The sequence below is a fragment of the Ammospiza nelsoni genome, chromosome 11 (assembly GCF_027579445.1).
Source record: "Ammospiza nelsoni isolate bAmmNel1 chromosome 11, bAmmNel1.pri, whole genome shotgun sequence".
Taxonomy (NCBI): Eukaryota; Metazoa; Chordata; class Aves; order Passeriformes; family Passerellidae; genus Ammospiza; species Ammospiza nelsoni.
The window spans coordinates 19,141,262-19,161,062 of record NC_080643.1 but is presented as its reverse complement, the minus strand read 5'-3'; the positions used below and the strand labels follow the sequence as shown (position 1 = coordinate 19,161,062).

Sequence of the window (19,801 nt, the reverse complement as noted above, 5' to 3'; positions counted from 1 at the left end):
AGTTCTTTTTGAACATCAGGCAGAAGATGCAGTTCCTTCCCTGTGACTCTGCTGGAGGGCGGTTTAGATGCTCATTAATTGTTCCTAATATCTGTAAATTGATGAAAATTGATGAAATTGATGAAATTGATCCTCCCAACCTCTGGAACCCCCTGAGGCCCTCCCAGCACTGACAGAGCTGGGCTCCTCCACTCTGTGTTCAGTGCCCCACGCAGCATTAATGTGAAACTTGAACTGGATAAGAACTGAGTGAGTGAATGGATAAATGAATGAATGAAGGTTTAAATGGAAGCAGAGGGAGCTGCTGTTGGTTTAGATGGAAGGTTTAAGTGGAAGCAGAGGGAATGCAGACCCCACAGGCCTCTCAGAGCTCTCTTTCCCCAGATCCTGTCCTCCATCGAGCTGCTGCAGCACTCTCTGCCCAAGATCAACCGCAGCGCCTCGGAGCCGTCCCTGCACCGCGCCGCCCACACCGAGGACATCAACTCGTGCACGCTGACCTCCAGCAGGCTGCCCGTGTTCTGAGAGCTCTGCCCTGCCCCCAGCAGGCTGTTCCGAGTGCTCTGCCCGTGTTCTGAGTGCTCTGCCCCTGTTCTGAGCTCTCCTGCCCTGCTCCAGGCTGGGGCTGCAGGGGGAACTCGAGCTGTCCAGGCTCCTCCAGCAGGACTCCGTGTCCCACCCCACCAGGAAGCTGCTCTGGATTCGTGCAGTTCTCAGCCTGCAGGGACACAGCTCCTCATTGCCTTTGCTACCATCTCTTGTCCTGGGAGAGGTAACAGACTACAAATCAAGAGATCTATTATTATTTTTTTAATAGATGCACTTGAGCCTTATTTTGCCCTTCCCAGAAGCGATGGCTGTTTGTCTGGCAGTGGTTGTGGCTGGCTTTGCTCTGGGCTCAGTGAGGGGGCTCTGAGGACAGGTGATGTTCTGGTGCTGACTGCCCCGTGCCAAGTGTCACCTCACCCTGGGGAGTTGTGCCTGGAGTGGGAAGAGGAAATAACTCTGGAAATCAGCTCCTGCCTAAGAGCTTCACCAAGCCAATGAAATAAGTTCAAATGCTAATTCAACACAAAATAGTTTTGCAATAGTTTTGCACATAGAAGAAAAACTCTTGCAAAAGGATGGCATCTGTTCTGAATTGTCCTGCTCAGAGAGGAGGAGATGAGCCAGTCCTGCTTTGGTCATCTTGAGAAGCCTCCCAGCTGCCTTTGGTACTATGGACCTGCTGTTGGTGCAGCCCAGGCAGGGTGGGTGAGGAGGGCTGGGCTGGGAGAGCCTGGGGGTGTCCCCTCTCCTACTGAGGGATGTCCCCCCTCCTGCAGAGGCTGAGGTGTCCCCTCTCCTGCAGAGGGTGTCCCCCTTCCTGCAGAGATTGAGCATGTCCCCCCTCCTGCAGAGGCTGCATCCAGCAGGAGCTGTTGTCCAAGAGATGCACTAGCAAGAGGAAACTGAGCGTATACAGTTTTTCTTGTTGATTTGGGTTTTAATTTTTTTTTGTTTTTATTGCTCCTGAGAAAATGCATTTATTGTAAGCCAAGGTTCCTCTTGATTATCTTATTTTAATAAAATAAATTAAATTTTAGGTTTAAGATTCAATGTCATCATTTTAATGGAGTCAGCCACAGTTCTTACTGGGACATCTGCATTTGGAAAACTCAAGAAATGACATTTCTGAATAGGTTTTTAAAAAGTAATGGATAAATAACAGCAGTGCAAGTAAAAACACACTTGATAAAACAACCTGTACATTTCCAGTCATGACAAGACAGTTTGTGTGCTGTAGTGACCTCTGAGCAGCAGCTGCTTGGGACACCCTGATGAGCTCCCAGGCTCCTGCCCTGCCCCACTCTGGCTCCATTTTCTCTTCTTCACTGAGGTGCAAGGGAGGGTTTTGTGTTGGCTGAACTCCAGGAGGGCAGAACAGGTGGGTCAATCTAGAGATGGGTTTTTTCAAAGAGCAGGGGCTGAAATGGGAAATGTGGTTACTGGGGCACAGCTGGAACCCATTTGGGGTTCTGCCTCACTGGGGGTCAGGCTGGCTGTGCCCTCTGCACCCCAAAGCTCTGGGCAGAGCTGCTGCCTGTGCTGGGAGCTGGGACAGGCCCTGGAATGGCCACACAGCCCCTGCAGCAGCAGCACCCACAGAGCTCCTGGGAGAGGGAGAACCAGACCCAGAAATCCCCTCCAGTTTGGCCTCAGAACGTTCTGGAACAGGGCAAGGGCAGGATGTGAATCCCTGGGTGGTAACTGAGAATTCTGTGACTTTTGCTTCCTCAACAGTAAATTGGGACTTGAAGTCTCCATTTCTTTCTGCATGGTTTTTATCAATATTATTGTATTTGGACTGCAACTCTAAACATTATTTATCTCTAATTGTCACTTCATTATAAGCTTAAAACATGAAAGGAAAAATCCCAGAAGAGGTAAGCTGCTTTTACTTTAACCCTGATTTCCCAAAAGAAACCATTAACCTGTGGTTTTTAAACTAGATCATGTGTTTCTTGAAAAAAAATGAAGTATTTTGGATAAGTGAGTTTATTTTAACCAGCACTTGATGTCCAGTTAAATGAAAGGTGCTGAGTGAAGAACTTGGAAACCCAGACATGGTAATTCCCTGGTAGCTTTGAAAACCAAGTTATGTTTTTAATTTCAGACTATCCCTCATGGCTTCTTGGGGCAGAGTAAATCAGGAATGTCCTGTTTAGGGTGAAGAACATCCTCTCCATTGATTTTTTTTTTTAAAGTGTGTTCCTGACAATATTTCTTTCTGGCAAAAAAATTTAGGTGGAGGGGCAGATGGAAATGAGCTTTAGTGGGAGGGTGAGGGCTGGGAAGTATTCTGGGATGGAAAGGGTGTTTGGGTGTCCCTGACCCCTTGATCTGGGTGTGTGACATCCTCTCAGGGTAATTCACCTTCTGCTTTGTAATCAGTGCTGACCAACTGCACTGACTGGCCCTCAGCCTTTGCTGGGCCAGCTTTACCACGAGAGGGAATTGATGTTACAGCCATGCAAGGCCAGCCCTGACTGTGCAGCGAGCCCTGCCACAATTACTGCAGGGGGAAATGATGGAAAATTTAATTTCCAGTGAGATCAGGGGGCACAGCTGGCACAGGGGAGGAGCTCCTGAGCCAGAAATGCCAACAGCAGCTGAGTGGATCATCCTGGATCCAACACCTGCTGCCAGCTGAGGTGTTGGAATGCCAGGCTGAGGCTCCTGCTGCTCCTTCCCAGCAGGACCCAGAGCCTGCTGCCACCCCCAGGGCTGGCCCTGTGTGCCCAGGGCTCTCTGCCACCCCCAGGGCTGGTCCTGTGTGCCCAGGGCTCTCTGCCACCCCCAGGGCTGGCCCTGTGTGCCCAGGGCTCTCTGCCACCCCAAGGGCTGGCCCTGTGTGCCCAGGGCTCCCTGAACACATTTTGCTTCATCATTTCCCACCCCTGATTACAAACCTTCCTGTCCTTGGCCTTTCTTTCTTACACATTTTAAAGTATTATTTTTATGCTTTTATATTGCTATAGATAACCACCTTCCACGGCAACCAAAGTGCTCTAAAACAAACCCCACATCTCTGTTGGTGTTTACAAACACTGCTCAGTGATGTACAAGGCTGAGTCAGTGATAGCTCCTGCTCAGCTGTGTCCATGCTGAATTCTTGGTTTAAATTCCAAGTTGGGACAGTTGCATTGGCAGAATTAACTTCTGGTACCAGATTTCACAACCCAACAGAAATTACATTTTTAACAAAGCCAGAATTCAGTTCCAGTTCTGTTACCTCAGCAGAGATGTGCACGAATCCCTGGGGCCAAGGGGAGAGGAGGCTCTGAGGTGCTGCAGAGCCCCCCCTGCTCTGAGACACCTCACTCCTCTGCTGCAGCTCCAGGGAGTGCAGGAACCAGTGCAGCTGCATTTGCTGTGCAGCAGGAGCCACTGCTGCCTCTGAGCACTGGGGTGAGTGTGAAACAGGCTCATCACACTGGGGTGAGTGTGAAACAGGGCTGGGAGCTCCCCTGGCAGCACTGAGGAGCCAGCCCTGCCCAGAGAACCCACCAGCCCCCACTCTGAGCTCCAGGTACTACCTGAGGTATCATTAAGGAGAAAACCCTACACTGACCATTATTCCCAGCGGGTTTTGTACTTCTACATTTAGCTGATTTAGTGGAGAAAAAAACCCAAAAGCACTCAAACTCTAATTAGCAACATTTTTTACCAGCTGACGCTTTCACTGGACCTGTATTTACACTACCACTCAGCTCACAAGACAGCATATGTTAGGCCAGAGAGGGACAAAACCCTCCTGGGATTAAGGGATTTTTTCCATGCAGCCAATTTTTTTTTTCTTTTAAATATATTTTAGTCTTTTGTTGTTGTTGCCATATAAAAACTATCAGAAAACTTTACCAGGACCGCACAAGTGACCAGCAGGGCACGTTTTGCTCTACCTGTGCTGGGGAGAGAAAAGCCTGGCTGGCAGGCAGCTCGGGGGGGCTCAGAGGGGCTCTGGGGGCTCGCTGGGCTCCTCCTCAGCCCCAGAGAGGTGCATGAAGAGCTCCCCCAGCTCCGTCACCTCGGCGTCGGCGCCGGGCGCGCTCCGGCTCTCCCTGTCCTCGATGAAATCCCACAGGCGCACGGAATTGAAGAACTGCAGCAGAGACAGAGAGAGCAGCCTGAGCACCCCTTGGCACTGATACATTCTATAAAAAATCCTTCTGCCGGGATCTTTCCTCCTGAGAAGTTGGGAAGTTTCAGCTTCCCCATGTTTTGCTGCTTTGGAATGTGATTTGGAGAATTGTTTAGCCAGCATGTGAATTGTTTTTATTTGATGACCAATGACAGCCAGCTGTGGCGAGGCTGTGAGCAGCCACCAGATTTTATCATCCCTTTTCTTTTCTTGATGAAATCCTTTCTTCTATTCTTTTAGTATAGTTTTAGTATATAATTTTCTTTTAATATAAAATAATAAATCAGCCTTCTGAAACATGGAGTCAAGATTCTCATCTCTTCCCCTGTCCTGTGAACACCCCCACAGCCCTGGCCTGGGCTGGCACCTCCCCATTGAAACCAGCCCCAGAGCTGCCTGTGAGCTCTGTGTGCCAGGGGAGGGGACACGAGGTTTTGTCCCTTTCAGCTGCCCTGAGTGCCAGCACAGGAGAGAGCTGTGAGCACTGTGGGTGAAAGCTTAAAGGGCAGAATCCCTGTGAGGAAAGGTTTGGGCTGGTCACAAAAACAAACGTATTCAAAAGCACTTCTGCTCTTTACAGACTCAGCCAATGTTTAGTAGGACTATTATCTGTCTTCAGCACACTAAGAAGAAAATGAACCAAAGCTTCCCCAACTTCAGCTGTGCTTAAGGGAACTCTGCCCAAGCCACAGAGTGCTGGACAGCATGGCACAAAGCCCCTCAGACAGCCTAAAGGGGTGAGCTCCCTTCTCAAGGCAAGAATCATGCAGAACTAATAAACTGCTCCAGAGTTCATAGAGTACAATGTCTCCCACATCAGTCAGTCTGTGAGTCAGTTTATACTGGTCAGAAATACACATTTGGCTCATAACTAGAGAAATTTGTAAAATCCAGGCATAATGAGAGACACTTTCTGTCTCCAAGGACAAACCCTTGCCCGAGGAACACTGAGGGGCTTTTCCCACTTATCCTGCATGGCAGGAAGCAGTGGCAGCAGCACAGCTGGGGCTGCAGGGGGGCTCTGTGGGGGTTGTGGGGGCTGCAGGGGGTGCAGGGCTCTCTTACCCTGACAGTGCCCTCGGAGCTCAGCTGCTTCCTGGGTTTCTCGGGCTCGGCGCGGGTGCCGTCGGGGTAGGCGTGCAGGTACAGACACCTCCCCCCAAAGGGACACGTGCCTTTGCCTTGCTCAAAGTACTTGCAGGGCTTTTTCCTGAGGGAAGCACAACACACAGGTTATTGCCTTCAGCTGCAAGGGAAGGAGGTGCAGCTCAGTGCCCACAGCCCCAGTGGTGCTCTGCTAACACAGCCACTGAGCTGAGAGCAGTGACATTCCCATTTTCCTTCCCTCAGGCACCAGCAATGATGGCTGAGGGATCCACACGAAGCCATTTTGGCAAGTGAGCTGAAGCAGCTTCAACATTTCTGAGCATTTTCAACATTTTGAGTGTCTGACCTACAATTGCACAGGCACAGAGTGAAGCAAACTGTGAGCAGAGACGAGGAGCTCTCTGCAGAGGGGTCTGTAATTACATTAAGTTTAAAAATAAAAGCTCAGCAATTGATTGAGCCTTAGAGCAGCTAAAGAACAACGTGAGGGGTGTGGGTGGCTGCTGAACTTACCCCACTCCCTGCTTGAATGCTTCAATCAGCTCATTCTTCTTCTCCTGCTCTTCCACCCAGTACACGCTGGGGATGACAAACTCGGAGATGACGCGGCACTCGGGGCAGGACCTGCAGGACAGGACACAGAGATGCTCTGGAACCTCCCACGCTGGAACCCTCCTCAGACCTGATACTCTGGAACCTCCCACGCTGGAACCCTCCTCAGACTGCCCCAGCAGTGAGGATCCTCCCCAGAGAGGGGATCTGTCACCTCAGGCAGCACAGACACCTCCTCCCACGTTAGCACAGAGCTTTGTGGGAGTTCCAGTTGGAATTGCTCAGTTCAGGACACCCAGGGCTTGTGTTTGTTTCTGGACTTGAGCAAAAGTCTGCACACTCCTCTCATGTGCAGAGACAAACTCTGCTCTGGGAGTGCAGCAGGAGGCCAAAAACACAAATTAAGATGTCTCAGCCTTTTGAGCTGATGGTCACTTCAGTGACAGTTGGAGTGAAAGTTGTGCAGGAAAGTCTCTTTTGGTAGAAGACTGAAAATATTCCCACCTTTCCTTCAGCATGTTTGTAACTTGAGAGATGCTCAAAGAAGGAAACTTCCCTACTTGGATGTTTTAGATTCTCTCTGAGGGGGGACAGGTTTGGAACACATTTTTGTGGAGCTAGAAGATAAAGGCATTTATGAGACAGGCACAAGTGTGGTCAGTGGGACAGTGACCTGGAGCTGGAACTGAGAGAGAAAGCCCAGGATGAAGCACATCCATGGGAAAAGATGGGAGCTCTGAGTGCAGCCCCCTCACTGAGGTGGCACTGCAGGCTAAACAAGAATGATAATGAAAGCTCCTGACTCAGTCTGACACAGCTGATGGTGATTGGTCATTAATTAAAACCAATTCCCATGGTACCAATCAAAGCTGCACCTGCTGGCAAAGGATCTCCAGACCACATTCCCAAACAATCAGAGAATTATTGTTTTCACTCTTTTCTGAGGCCTCTCAGCTTCCCAGGAGAAGAAATCCTGGTGAAGGGATTTTTCAGCAAACACCAAGGTGACAGCCCTGGGGCTGGCAGAGCTGGGGCAGGCTCTGCTGAGCTCTGACACCTGCAGCTCCAGCCCCTGAGAGCAGCTCCAGCCCCTGAGAGCAGCTCCAGCCCCTTGAGAGCAGCTCCAGCCCTCTGACAGCAGCTCCAGCCCCCTGACAGCAGCTCCAGCCCCCTGACAGCAGCTCCAGCCCCTGTGTGTGAGAGCAGCTCCAGCCCCTTGAGAGCAGCTCCAGCCCCTGTGTGTGAGAGCAGCTCCAGCCCCTGTGTGTGAGAGCAGCTCAGCCCCTGTGTGTGAGCAGCTCCAGCCCCTGTGTGTGAGAGCAGCTCAGCCCCTGTGTGTGAGCAGCTCCAGCCCCTGTGTGTGAGAGCAGCTCCAGCCCCTGTGTGTGAGAGCAGCTCCAGCCCCTGTGTGTGAGAGCAGCTCCAGCCCCTGTGTGAGAGCAGCCCACGCCCCAGGCAGGTGCAGCACTCACTTGATGATGGGGTTCTCAAACTGCTTGGCACACCTCCACTGGCGGATGCAGGACAGGCAGTAGGTGTGGGTGCAGTTGGACAGGATCCCAAACCTCCTCTCTGAGGCTGAGGCTTTCTCATAGACCACCTCCATGCAGATGCTGCACACCTTGTCCTGGCTGGCCTGGATGGCAAAGGCCCTCTCCATGTCGTGCTCAAAGCTTGCCATGCACATCTGTCAGGGGACAGGGCACTGTCAGGGACACAGGGCACAGCCAGCTCCCTCTGGAGAGCATGGAGCACTCACTGAGGGCACCCAGTGCCAGCCTGGCACACCCAGCTCCCTCTGGAGAGCATGGAGCACTCACTGAGGGCACCACTCCCACCTGTCACTGGCACAGTTTAATTTAAAGAACATTAAATTCAATCATGTATTTGAGCCTTCAGTGCTCTCCCAGCTGCCAGAAATAAAGATGCCAGGGTGCTTCATTCACCCCTTTGTGCATCTCTGTCAGACAACAGGTACTGAATTATTTGGTGCTTCCAATGTCCCCAAAAAACACTTCACTGAATACGTGCCACACTCAAGGTGTTCCTCTGATTACAATTAAGGCCACATTCATTCACCAGATGCTCATTTTTACCCAGGTAAGGAATTAGTCTCTTATTTCAGCTTTCCTCCAGCACTTCTCAGCCCAGCAGTGACAATCCAGAGCCCTTCCCACTGCCACAGCACTGCAGGGTGAGCTGGTGCCTCAGTCAGAGACCTCCCACAGCTTTTCTCCTGGGACCTGCAGGATGCTGTGGGAGCTCTGATGAGGATGAAATGGCAAAACCCACAAGCTGCTACCTGCAGCCACTTCAGCTCCAGAGGCCTGAGCTGGCCCAGAACCACAGGAGGAGCTCTGTGGGAGAGCTGGAGCTCTCACCAGTCCTAAACACATTCACACTCTTAACCCTGGCAACCCCCTCCACCCCCATCCTATTTCCACTTCTATCCAACAGCCTCAAGAACATCCCCAGCACAATCACAAACACAAAACCTCCTTCTTAATCAGCCTAATCCAAATAGCAATCTCCATCCACTCCAGAACAGAAAGCCTCACCTCCTTCTGAGAATGAAAATTCATTATAAACTTCAGAATCCCCATCAGCCTAAAAATAGATTTCTACTCCCTTACCCTCTTCCCCACTGCACTGTTCCTACCATGATCTATCCTTGTTGAAGACTGCAATGCAAGATGCTTTCAGTTCCCATCTGTATGGCAGATTCCCTTTGCCAAGTGGGCAGTTTGCCTTATCTCTCTCTCTGAGTGACCATATTCACTCCTCCCTCAGGAGGGGACATTGCTGATAACAGCTACTGAATGTCACTGCATGGCTGATAAGAACTACAGCATCCCACTGGGAGATGTGAGCCCAGAGGGAGGAGCCAAGCATTGCTACCCAGATATAATCCAGAGGGAGGAGCCAAGCATTGCTACCCAGATATAATCCAGAGGTTTCAGACACCAGCACGGCTTCTCCACAGGATTCCCCAGAGGAACAGCAGCTGTCTCTCCTTCCACTGGATCTCCAGAGGAAGAATACATCCTTCTCTACAGATCCCCCTGCTCCAACAGAACCACCCCAGACAGTCCAGGAGGGCTGCAGCCACATTTGCAATTGGATTGCTACCAACAGGGTGTCAGGCTGGGTTCTCACTCTGTCAGTGTTGTTCTAGTGTACTGCATTGTTTATTTTATAATTTTATTTTTCTTCCCTATTAAAGAACTGTTATTTCCTGCTCCCATATTTTTACCTCAGAGCCCCTTCATTTAAAATTTATAGCAATTCAGAGGGGTGGGGAGGGTTTACATTCTCCATTTCCGGAGAGGCTCTCCTTCCTTAGCAGACTCCTGTCTTTCCAAACCAAGACAACCCTACAATTTACAAGGTGATACACGGGCTCAGACCCCTACATTACAACACTTTTCACCTCTCCGCTATTCTCATCCTACTCTAAGCTGAGAGCAGCCCCAGCCCTGCCCCGAGCTGCCCACTCCCCGTTTACCATCTCGTGGGCTTTCCTCTGCTCCGGGTCGAAGGGGTGCAGCACCTGGAGGCCGCAGATCTCGCAGAGCTGCCCGTGCAGGTAGAGGCAGCGCTCCCCGAAGTGGCAGGCGCCGGCGGCGGCGTAGGGACACAGCTGCTGGGCCGGGGCGCCGGGGCAGCCGCCGGGCGCCGCCTCCTCCAGCCCGCTGCAGATGGCCTCCAGGTACGAGTGCGGCTTGGGCGCCTCCTCCTCCTCGGCACCGCCGGGCTCGGGGCAGCACGGCACCGCCCCGGCCGCGCTGGGCGGCGCCTGCTCCTCGCTGGAGCCGCACAGCTCTGCCGTGAGACACAGGAGAGATTCTCCAGAATAGAAACCCAGTTTGAGTTAGGTGAAATGTACATCTGCGTAGCCTGATTGCACAGCCTAGGCTCAAGGGAAACTGCTTCCATGAATGACAGAGATAAGGGGAGGAGACAGAGGGTGATAAAGAGAGTCTGCTATGAAAGCAGATCAACCTGACCTAGGAATTCTTTCTGATAAAGAAGAACTAGCAGCAAATGTCACGCAAAATTCATAAAAATGAATATGTATGAACCCATTGTGAAATTGTATGCATATGTACTTGAGAGGGGGATAAGAAGAGACCTGAAGTTCCCAGAAGTACACGTGTCATTTTAGGGGAATGATTCCCACACGCATCCAGCGCTGCAATAAACATATTGGCGTTACAACTTTCACAAAGTTGTGGAGTTTTTGGCTGTCTCTGCAAAACAGTGGGACAAGCAGAGGCACTGGGCTCAGCCCCAGCAGTGCCTGATTCTTTAAGGGTTAAATTTTCCTCCCCAGTGGGGTCTCATCTCTGAGCCCCTCTGCTCGTGAATCACAGGGATTTACCCAGGCTGCCTGCTGAAGAGTTCAGCATTTGTGCAGGTGTGCTCTGTCACAAACCACTGGAAATCATCAGGGCTGGACAAAATCTCCAAGATCATCAGGTGTGACCCAGCACCCCAGGACAGAGAGATGCTCTGGAACCCCCCACGCTGGAACCCTCCTCAGACTGCCCCAGCAGTGAGGATCCTCCCCAGAGAGGGGATCTGTCACCTCAGGCAGCACAGACACCTCCTCCCACGTTAGCACAGAGCTTTGTGGGAGTTCCAGTTGGAATTGCTCAGTTCAGGACACCCAGGGCTGTCACAGACACCTTTTTATGAAAATCCTTTCTTAGGATTCTTTTCTTCCCGAGAAGCTGAGAAGCTCCAGGAACAAAATGTAAACAATGGTTATCTGCTGCTGTGGAATGCAACAGGTGTGTCTGTGATTGGTCTCCTCTAGATCTTTGGATTTCTCTCTCTGTCAGAGCCAGCTGCCTTTGTTATCATTCTTTTATTTTCTTTTCTATTCCATTCTTAGCTAGCCTTCTGAGATGAAACTTTTCCTTCTATTCTTTTCAGTATAGTTATCATGTAATATATCTATCATAAGACAATAAATCAAACCTTCTGAACATGGAGTCAACATTCTTGTCTCTTCCCTCACCTGAAAACCCCTGTGAATCACAGGGATTGCCTGCTGAAGAGTTCAGCATTTGTTCAGGGGTGCTCTGTCACACACCCATTGGAAACCACAGAATCACCAGGGCTGGACAAGAGCTCTGAGATCACCAGGTGTGACCAAGCACCCCAGGACACCCCTGGACTCCTTCTCTCTGAGGGGGAACATGTTTGGAACACATTTTTTGAGGAGCTAGAAGATAAAGGCATTTATGAGACAGGTGAAAGTGTGGTTAGTGGGAGTTCCAGTTGGAATTGCTCAGTTCAGGACACACAGGGCTTGTGTTTGTTTCTGGACTTGAGCAATCCCTCCTAAGTAAACCATAACAAGCACAAGGAGAGAAAAGAAACCCCCAAATTTACCAGTCAACCACACCCTGCAACTGCTGCTACAACCAACCCCAGCACCCCATAATAAGGGGAGGTGTTAGATGCAACTTCCAACCCCCCTAGAACAAAGTACAACCCTAAAAATAAAACAAATTCTATCACTGCTCCCCTGTGCAGAGACAAACTCTGCTCTGGGAGTGCAGCAGGAGGCCAAAAACACAAATTAAGATGTCTCAGCCTTTTGAACTGATGGTCCCTTCAGTGACAGTTGGAGTGAAAGTTGTGCAGAAAAGTCTCTTTTGGTAGAAGACTGAAAATATTCCCACCTTTCCTTCAGCATGTTTGTAACTTGAGAGATGCTCAAAGAAGGAAACTTCCCTACTTGGATGTTTTAGATTCTCTCTGAGGGGGGACAGGTTTGGAACACATTTTTGTGGAGCTAGAAGATAAAGGCATTTATGAGACAGGCACAAGTGTGGTCAGTGGGACAGTGACCTGGAGCTGGAACTGAGGGAGAAAGCCCAGGATGAAGCACATCCATGGGAAAAGATGGGAGCTGAGGGCAGCCCCCTCACTGAGGTGGCACTGCAGGGACAACAGCTGCTCCTGCAGCTCATGGCACAGGGGGTCCTAAAGGTTCTGTGGCTGCTGGTCAGCACTGGGACACTGGGACAGCAGGACACTGGGACAGAGGGACACTGGGAACACAGGGACACTGGGACAGCAGGGACACTGCCACATGAGAGCATTGCAGCCTCAGTAGGAACTGAAGCATTCCCACAAGGGCAGGGCTCTGCCAGGTCCCAGCTGCTCCAGAGCCCTCTGTGCCCACTGAGCACAGGACCAGGGAGGGCTGAGGGGGCAGAGCTGCCCTGCAGGGCTGTGGGATGGAGGGAACTGCAGCAAGGGACACCCAGGGCACCCTGCTGCTCCTGCAGGCAGCTCTGCCAGCCCAGCCTGGGGGGTCTGAGTGCCCAGGACGAGGTGGGAGGTGAGAATGTGACTCCATGTTCTCAGAAAGCTGATATTATATTATATTATATTATATTATATTATATTATATTATATTATATTATATTATATTATATTACATTACATTACATTACATTACATTATATGCTATACTAAAACTATACTAAACTATAGAGAAAGGAGACATCAGCTCTCACTGAAGGGGACACCTGCCCACCTGCAGGGATGAGGGCTCTCCCCCAATGCCTGACAATCCTCTCCATGAAAAAACTCTTCCTGATGTCCAGCCTGGAGCTCCCCAGGCCTGAGGGCTCACACAGCTCCGGGAGCAGAGCCTGACGCCCCAGGACAGAACAACAGAACATTCCCCTCCCTCCCTCCCCCCGGGAGCCCGCTGGGAGCTGTCACCTCCAAGGCTCGGGCTGGCCTTGGGGCTCCGATAGGCACCGGGGACAGCACCTCCCTCCTCCCGCCGTCCCTGCCCGCGGCCGGCACAGCGGCTCCCACTCACTCCTGTCCCGCAGCACCAGCGTCCTCTTCTCCCTCCGGCTGCGGGGGGCGCCGGCGCCGGGCTCGGGGGGCGCCCGGGGGCTGCCCGGGGCCGCGGGGGGCGGCGGGGCCGCGGCTCCGCCCGGGGGCAGCTTCACGTGGTCATACCTGCGGGGAAACGGCACCGGGACACGGAAACGGCACCGGGACACAAAGCGGGACATGGAAACGGCACCGGGACACGGAAACGGCACCGGGACACCGGACACACGGCTGAGCCGGGGGGGGACGGGATCCCGGACAGAGCGAGGGACCGGGGGGACAGCACAGGGAAAGCAGGGAAACGGGGACACATTCCAGCAGAACTGGGGACACGCTGCAGCAGCAGAGCAGGAGCAGCCAGAGGAGTGAAGGGGCTGCTCCACGGACACAGCCAAGTGTGCAATATTTTCAGGGGACAGAAATATTCGCCAGGAGCGCCCCAGGCAGGAGGAGCACAGCCAGGCCCTGCCTGAGCCCTCAGGAGCAGCCAGAGCAGCTCCAGGGCCTGACCCCGGCCTGGCTCATGGGTCAGACCAGGCAGGGAGCTGAGGGAGCGGCAGGGATCAGTCCATGCCTGGTTCTCCTCAGAGCATTCCCCTGGGAGCTTTAACCTGCAGACCCCAGGGAGAGCTGTGGAACTGCTGAGCCCTCCCCAAAGCTCCATTCCCACAGGGCAGAACGAGCGCTGACACTGAGCCAGAGCACAACTGCAGCGCTGCAGGTGAAAGCGGCTTTAGGCTCTGAGGGCAAAACTCACATTTAGGAAATGATTTCCTGCCCAGGAGCCCCCGCGGTGCCCGGCTCGGCGCTCACCTGCAGCGGGAGCCGTAGGCACACTGCCCCTTCTGGTAGTACTTGCAGATGGTGGAGGATTTGCTGGTGGCCAGGTCATGGGAGAACAGGCATTTGCTGCCCTCCCGACACACGCCCTGCAAGAAATACCTGCGGGGAGAGAGAGACGCGGCTCGCTCAGGGCGGGCGCTGCCGCCACGCTCGGCTTTGCCGCGCTTCGTTTGTGCAGAAGCAGCGGGGCCGGCAAAGCGCTCCAGCCCTGGAGCCCGAGCTGCGCCCGAGCAGAGCGCCCACGGCCACCGCCAGGGACGGGCACTCGGGACCCAGCGCCCCTTCGTGAACAAAACTCCCCGAGCAGCCCGGGAGGAGCCGGCCCTGCTGACCCCGCCCGTTCCCCGGGCACCTCCGGCCGGGACACCGGGCAGCCCCCGGGGCAGCGGCAGGGCTGGGCACAAGGAGGGGACAGGGGGCAGCCACGACACCCAGCTCGGCACGGGCCGGTGCTGACGGGGGAGAGCGGAGCGAAGGGCTGTGAGGAGCGGGACAGGGGCCGGGCCGGTGTTTGAGGGGTCTGAAGGCTCCGGGGCCGGGCGGAGCGTGGGGGGCGTGAGAGCGGAACGAGGCGCGGGGCAGGGGCGGAGGCGGTGCCTGCGGGGAGCCCGAGGGCCGTGAGGGCCGTGAGGGCTCTGCGGGCCGTGAGGGCTCTACGGGCCGTGAGGGCTCTGCCGTCTCTGAGGGCTCTGCGGGCCGTGAGGGCTCTGCCGTCTCTGAGGGCTCTGCGGGCCGTGAGGGCTCTGCCGTCTCTGAGGGCTCTGCGGGCCGTGAGGGCTCTGCCGTCTCTGCCGTCTCTGAGGGCTCTGCGGGCCGTGAGGGCTCTGCCGTCTCTGCCGTCTCTGAGGGCTCTGCGGGTCTGGCCCGGCCGGGCCGCGCTCACCTGCACGTCACCTGCTTCGTGCTCATCGTGCCGCCGCACTGTCCGGCCCGCCCGGCTCCTCACGCCGTGCACGGAGGTTCCGCGGTACGGGGGGCGTGGTCGCGGCCCCGTCCCGCCCCGCGGCCGCGTTTCCGGCCGGACGGTTTAGGCCGGCGCGCCGGGCCATGGCGGTGCTGCGCGTGCGCCACTGCCGCGCGCTCCTGTACTGCCGGCGCGCGCCGCCGCGCTGCCCCGCGTGCGGAGGGGACCTGCGCGGAGCCGGGCTGGCCTCGGCGCCTGTGCGCCTGGACAGCCCCTTCCGGCACGGCCACGGGCAGCCCCGCGCCTTCCTCGTCAGGCCGACCCGCGGCACCTTCCTGGAGTAACCGCCAGGGGGCGCTGAGGGAGCGGAAAGGGCGGGAACGGGGCGGGGAAAGGGCGGGAACGGGGCGGGGAAAGGGCGGGAACGGGAATGGGAGTGGGAGTGGGGACGGGAACGGGAATGGGAGTGGGAGTGGGAATGGGAACGGGAATGGGAAATGAGGAATGGGGAGGGAACGGGGAGGGACATGGGAGTGGGAAGGGAACGGGGCGGGAACAGGAATGGGAACGGGGCGGGAACGGGGCGGGACAGGAAAGGGGAATGGGGAATGGGAACGGGGCGGGACACGGGAATAGGGGATGGGGAAGCAAAAGGACAGGGTAATGGGACGGGAACGGGGAGGGAATGGGGAATCGCAATGGGGCGGGCACTGAGAGGGAAATGGGGGGGAAAGGGGTTGGGAAAGGGGTGGGCACTGAGGGAACGGGGAATGGAACGGGAGGGGAAGAGGGAGGAGAGTGGGGAATGGGAGGGAAAAGGGGAGGGAATAGGGATGGGCAAGGGGCGGGCGCTGAGAAGGAATGGGGAGGGAAAGGGAGTGGGCAGGGAAGGGAATGGGCGGGAAAAGGGAATGCAAAACGAAGGGGGAAGGAAATGAAATGGGAGGGCACGGGAAGGGGAACGGGGAAGGGAAGGGGAAGAGGAACGGGAAGGGAAGGGAAGGGAGGAAGGGGAGCGGGCGGGCCGGGGCTCGCAGCTCTGGGGAAGGCAGGCTGTCACCCCGGCCGCTGAGGGGCAGCCCTGCCGGGCTGTGCCGGACCCCGCTGTCCCTCAGCGCCGCTCTGCCCCTCCCGCAGCGGCTACGACGGGCACAGCGACCTGCACGTGGGCATCAGCAGCTCCCGGGGTGAGCGGCGCCTGCGGGCCCGGCCGCGCCCCCTCCCGCTGCCGCCCCTGCTGGTCTGGGTGTGCCAGCTCGCGATATCCCGGGATAGGCTCATTGGGAGTGGTCTCACCCCGCAGCACAGCTCCAGAGCAGATCCATTCCCCTGAATGGATTGAACAGGCACTGAATGGAATACACGGGTGCCTTCCACCCTTGGAATGAAAGGCTAGGCTTGCGTTAAAGGAATTACACTTTAATTGAGTTTAACACACTTTTTGCTAATTCTAAAACATCCCTAATTAAAAATAATTTTTAAAAGCCACATTAAAAATTCTATTGGGCTCTACCTAGAGCAGGCCCACCCTGTACAACATCATTCCAGGTGTGCATTTCATACAAAGCCAGTCTCCTTTGGGGGTTAAAAATGAAGCCTGATTGTTGCTCTGATTATTAAAGAGCCAACCCTTTTTTCAAACCGCGCTGTTGAGAACGAGCCCAGGCGTTTGCTGGGAGCCAGGGCTGCATTTCCTGCTCTGCTGGTGGGAAGCTGGGCGAGAAGAAAGCTCTGTGTGTGTGTGTGTTTGCAGGTGTGGTGTACAGCTACGACCAGGAGGGCGTGCACAGGGATGCCAGGGGCTGGGAGCAGTGCGTCTGCGTCCCCCTGCTGCAGCCTGACGCCGGGGAGCTGCTGCAGCACTGGGACAGCCTCCTGCACGAGTTCTCCCTGGAAGAGGCCTGGCTCCCCCACAGGTGTGTGCTGGCTGCTGGGCTGGCTTTGGGGTGGGCTCTGGGCTCACTCAGGACTCCACTCCTGGCAGCCCGGCCTGGCCTGCCTGCACAGAATGGGCTGAGCTTTAGGTAAAACTCAGCTGCTGGAACATGAAAGCTCTAAAGCGAGAGGTTTAGGGGATTTTGTATTAAAGCCTCAGTTCACTGAACATCACCTGCATGCTGCTGAGTACAAAAGTCCAGGCACAACTCCATAATTATTTTTCTGTCAGTTTTAGGTGAGTTTGCATTTAAAGGCTGAGCACAGTGATGGGATCCTTGCCCTGTTGTTGTTTTTGATGTTGTGGTGAGAAATGGAGAGCAGGCTGATTTCTGCTCTGCTGGTGACAGAGCAGGAAAGCAGCACTCCTGGGATTGTCCCTCAGAGCCTGCCTGGGTGCCACTGAATGAATGCAACCATAAAAGAAAAAAAAAATCAAATCAAAAGCATTTTTTAGCAATTCTGTATGTGCTGACTATAAAATTTCAGGGATCAAACATTACCCCCCAGAAGAGATGGAAAATTTGATTTAGAGCAGAAGTTTTAGATGTTTACAGAGCTGGTAAAACCAACAGAACTTGTGTCACTTTTACAGTTCCCAGTAATATTAAAAGTGCCCTGACACCCAAAGATCCCTGGCAGAAGAGCAGAGATGTGTGCATCCCTTCCCCTGGCTTGCCCTGCTTTTCCTTTTTCCACAGCCACACCAGTGACCACTGAACTGAAAACAACTTTAATTAAATCCTCTGCTTATTTTTTCAGTGGACAGGAACTGTAGCTCCTATAACTCCTTTTTGGGTTCAGGCCAAGCCCAGTCTGGTTTTCTGGAAGCTTTTCCCTTACTGCAGGGTGGCAGAGAAATCACTGGTAGGGTTTGAAATGAGCTCCCACTCACCCGTGGTGGCACACAAAGAGTTAACTCTGGGGCTGCGGGGAAGGGCTGCAACAATAGCTGGAAGAGCAAAGGTTAACAAGGTAAAAGCAAAAAATAGTATAAAAAATAAGAACTGCTTTTTGTCAAGCCTTGCAGCTCTCATTTTTACAGAGCTCAGGCTGGGAGGTGCCACTTGTGAGGAAGATATGGAACAACTGGGAGGGAGGGGGAGTAACTGGAGAGTATTCCTGGAGTAAACGCTCCTTAGGGTGGTGCTGGGTGGCAGTGCCCTGCTGAGGGTGTGTGACAGTGACACTGCCCCGCTGAGGGCTGTGTGACAGTGTCACTGCCCTGCTCAGGGGTGTTGGTCAGTGTCACTGCCCTGCTCAGGGCTGTGTGACAGTGACACTGCCCTGCTGAGGGCTGTGTGACAGTGACACTGCCCTGCTCAGGGGTGTGTGACAGTGACACTGCCCTGCTCAGGGCTGTGTGACAGTGACACTGCCCCGCTGAGGGCTGTGTGACAGTGACACTGCCCCGCTGAGGGGTGTGTGACAGTGACACTGCCCCACTCAGGGGTGTCTGTCAGTGACACTGCCCCGCTCAGGGCTGTGTGACAGTGACACTGCCCCGCTCGGGGCTGTGTGACAGTGACACTGCCCCGCTCAGGGCTGTGTGACAGTGACACTGCCCCGCTCAGGGGTGTCTGTCAGTGTCACTGCCCTGCTCAGGGCTGTGTGACAGTGACACTGCCCTGCTGAGGGGTGTGTGACAGTGACACTGCCCTGCTCAGGGCTGTGTGACAGTGACACTGCCCCGCTCAGGGGTGTGTGACAGTGACACTGCCCTGCTGAGGGCTGTGTGACAGTGACACTGCCCCGCTCGGGGCTGTGTGACAGTGACACTGCCCTGCTCAGGGGTGTGTGACAGTGGCACTGCCCCGCTCAGGGCTGTGTGACAGTGACACTGCCCCGCTCAGGGCTGTGTGACAGTGACACTGCCCCGCTCAGGGCTGTGTGACAGTGGCACTGCCCTGCTGAGTGAGGCGTTTCCCCAGGTACGAGGAGCAGCAGCACAACTGTTTCACCTTCGCCCTGGCGTTCATCAACCGCGTGCGGCAGGGCCGGGGCGGGGCCGCGCTGAGCAAGGCGGAGTTCACGGAGCGCTTCGTGCTGCCCCGCACCCGGGACGCCGCCCGCTACCTGCGGCTGCAGCGGCTGCTGCAGCACAGCGACATCCACATCGTGCCCCTGGCTGAGCAGCAGCAGCAGAGCCTGCCCGGGAACCGCGGCCCGCTGGGGTAGCGGTGGGAAGGGACGGGCACCTCAGGGGTTAAGGTTTAATGTGGGTAAAAACACCTTTAACTAAAGCCCGCACCTCAGGGTACCGAGCTTGTGCATTTCAGGGAAGTCACACGCACACAATGTACACCCTACAGGGAATTTCCATGGATCTGTTCCTGTGGAAAAATGTTCTGTGATTTAACATTCACTGTGTGCTCTGTTCTGCAAAAACTTCACAGCAGAAATCAGAACTGCTGTGGAGTTCAGGGATTTACAGATGAACTGTGGGAACTGCAGCTGTAACAAACCAAAATGGCCTTTTCTGTCATACTGTTTACTGCTGAGTGAAAAAAGGGAACATGTGCTTGTGTGCTGCTAAATCCCATCCCTGTCTGACTTAATTTCCTTTAATTTCCTTTCCTTTAAACACTAATAAATGTACCAACAAATAAATCCAGCCTCTTTGCCTATCAGATTTCATTTTCCACTCTGAACTGGGTAAAGTAAAGAAGCCAAGGTGTAAAGCAGGGTAAAGGAAAGAAGCCAAGGTGGAGTTCAGATACCTGAATGTGAAGCTGCAAATCCCAAGGGAAGAAACACTTCTCACCCAGATGGGGAAAGGTGCCCAGGCCCCAGAATAAATTTAAATTCTGGGAAGAGTTCCTCAATTCTGAGCTGTGATTGTAGAAGTAAGTTCCAGGGTCCCAAATCCAAATCTGAATTCCCCAAGACTGAAGTCAGGTTTGTGCTGC

General features: G+C 54.3%; 3 protein-coding genes across 7 annotated transcripts in view; 2 read left to right on the top strand and 1 right to left on the bottom strand.

Moving 5' to 3' along the window:
- Positions 1–1,599, top strand: part of RAF1 (Raf-1 proto-oncogene, serine/threonine kinase) — a 43,101-nt gene extending 41,502 nt beyond the window's left edge. For all 4 annotated transcript variants that reach the window (XM_059480475.1, XM_059480474.1, XM_059480472.1 and 1 more), the window contains one exon: positions 385–1,599. In XM_059480475.1, coding sequence (XP_059336458.1) covers positions 385–525 — 141 coding nt within the window. In that variant the 3' untranslated portion in view covers positions 526–1,599. The remainder of the gene's footprint in view (positions 1–384) is intronic.
- On the bottom strand, positions 1,466–15,070 carry MKRN2 (makorin ring finger protein 2). 2 transcript variants are annotated; one of them, XM_059480476.1, is made up of 8 exons: positions 14,937–15,070; positions 14,024–14,152; positions 13,191–13,336; positions 9,846–10,186; positions 7,813–8,027; positions 6,302–6,412; positions 5,747–5,891; positions 1,466–4,642 (listed from the first exon to the last, which is right to left on the bottom strand). In XM_059480476.1, the coding sequence occupies exons 1-8, from the start codon at positions 14,960–14,962 to the stop codon at positions 4,490–4,492; spliced, it is 1,266 nt and encodes a 421-aa protein (XP_059336459.1). In that variant the 5' UTR covers positions 14,963–15,070; the 3' UTR covers positions 1,466–4,489. The 2 variants fall into 2 exon arrangements, with proteins under 2 accessions (XP_059336459.1, XP_059336460.1); XM_059480477.1 differs by having other exon boundaries at positions 9,846–10,162.
- MKRN2OS (MKRN2 opposite strand) lies at positions 14,985–19,506 on the top strand. The gene is made up of 4 exons (XM_059480478.1): positions 14,985–15,297; positions 16,095–16,144; positions 16,711–16,873; positions 18,824–19,506. The coding sequence occupies exons 1-4, from the start codon at positions 15,101–15,103 to the stop codon at positions 19,068–19,070; spliced, it is 657 nt and encodes a 218-aa protein (XP_059336461.1). The 5' UTR covers positions 14,985–15,100; the 3' UTR covers positions 19,071–19,506.
- Positions 19,507–19,801: the final 295 nt, after the last annotated feature.

Coding starts and splice junctions, on each gene's coding strand:
- MKRN2 (XM_059480476.1), bottom strand. CDS start 14,962: ATGAGCACGAAGCAGGTGACGTGCAG. Junction 13,337..14,023: donor GCCTACGGCTCCCGCTGCAG/GTGAGCGCCGAG, acceptor GTTTCCCCGCAG/GTATGACCACGTGAAGCTGC. Junction 10,187..13,190: donor GCTGGTGCTGCGGGACAGGA/GTGAGTGGGAGC, acceptor TCTATTCTGGAG/AATCTCTCCTGTGTCTCACG.
- MKRN2OS (XM_059480478.1), top strand. CDS start 15,101: ATGGCGGTGCTGCGCGTGCGCCACTGCCGCGCGCTCCTGTACTGCCGG. Junction 15,298..16,094: donor ACCCGCGGCACCTTCCTGGA/GTAACCGCCAGG, acceptor CCCCTCCCGCAG/CGGCTACGACGGGCACAGCG. Junction 16,874..18,823: donor GAGGCCTGGCTCCCCCACAG/GTGTGTGCTGGC, acceptor GCGTTTCCCCAG/GTACGAGGAGCAGCAGCACA.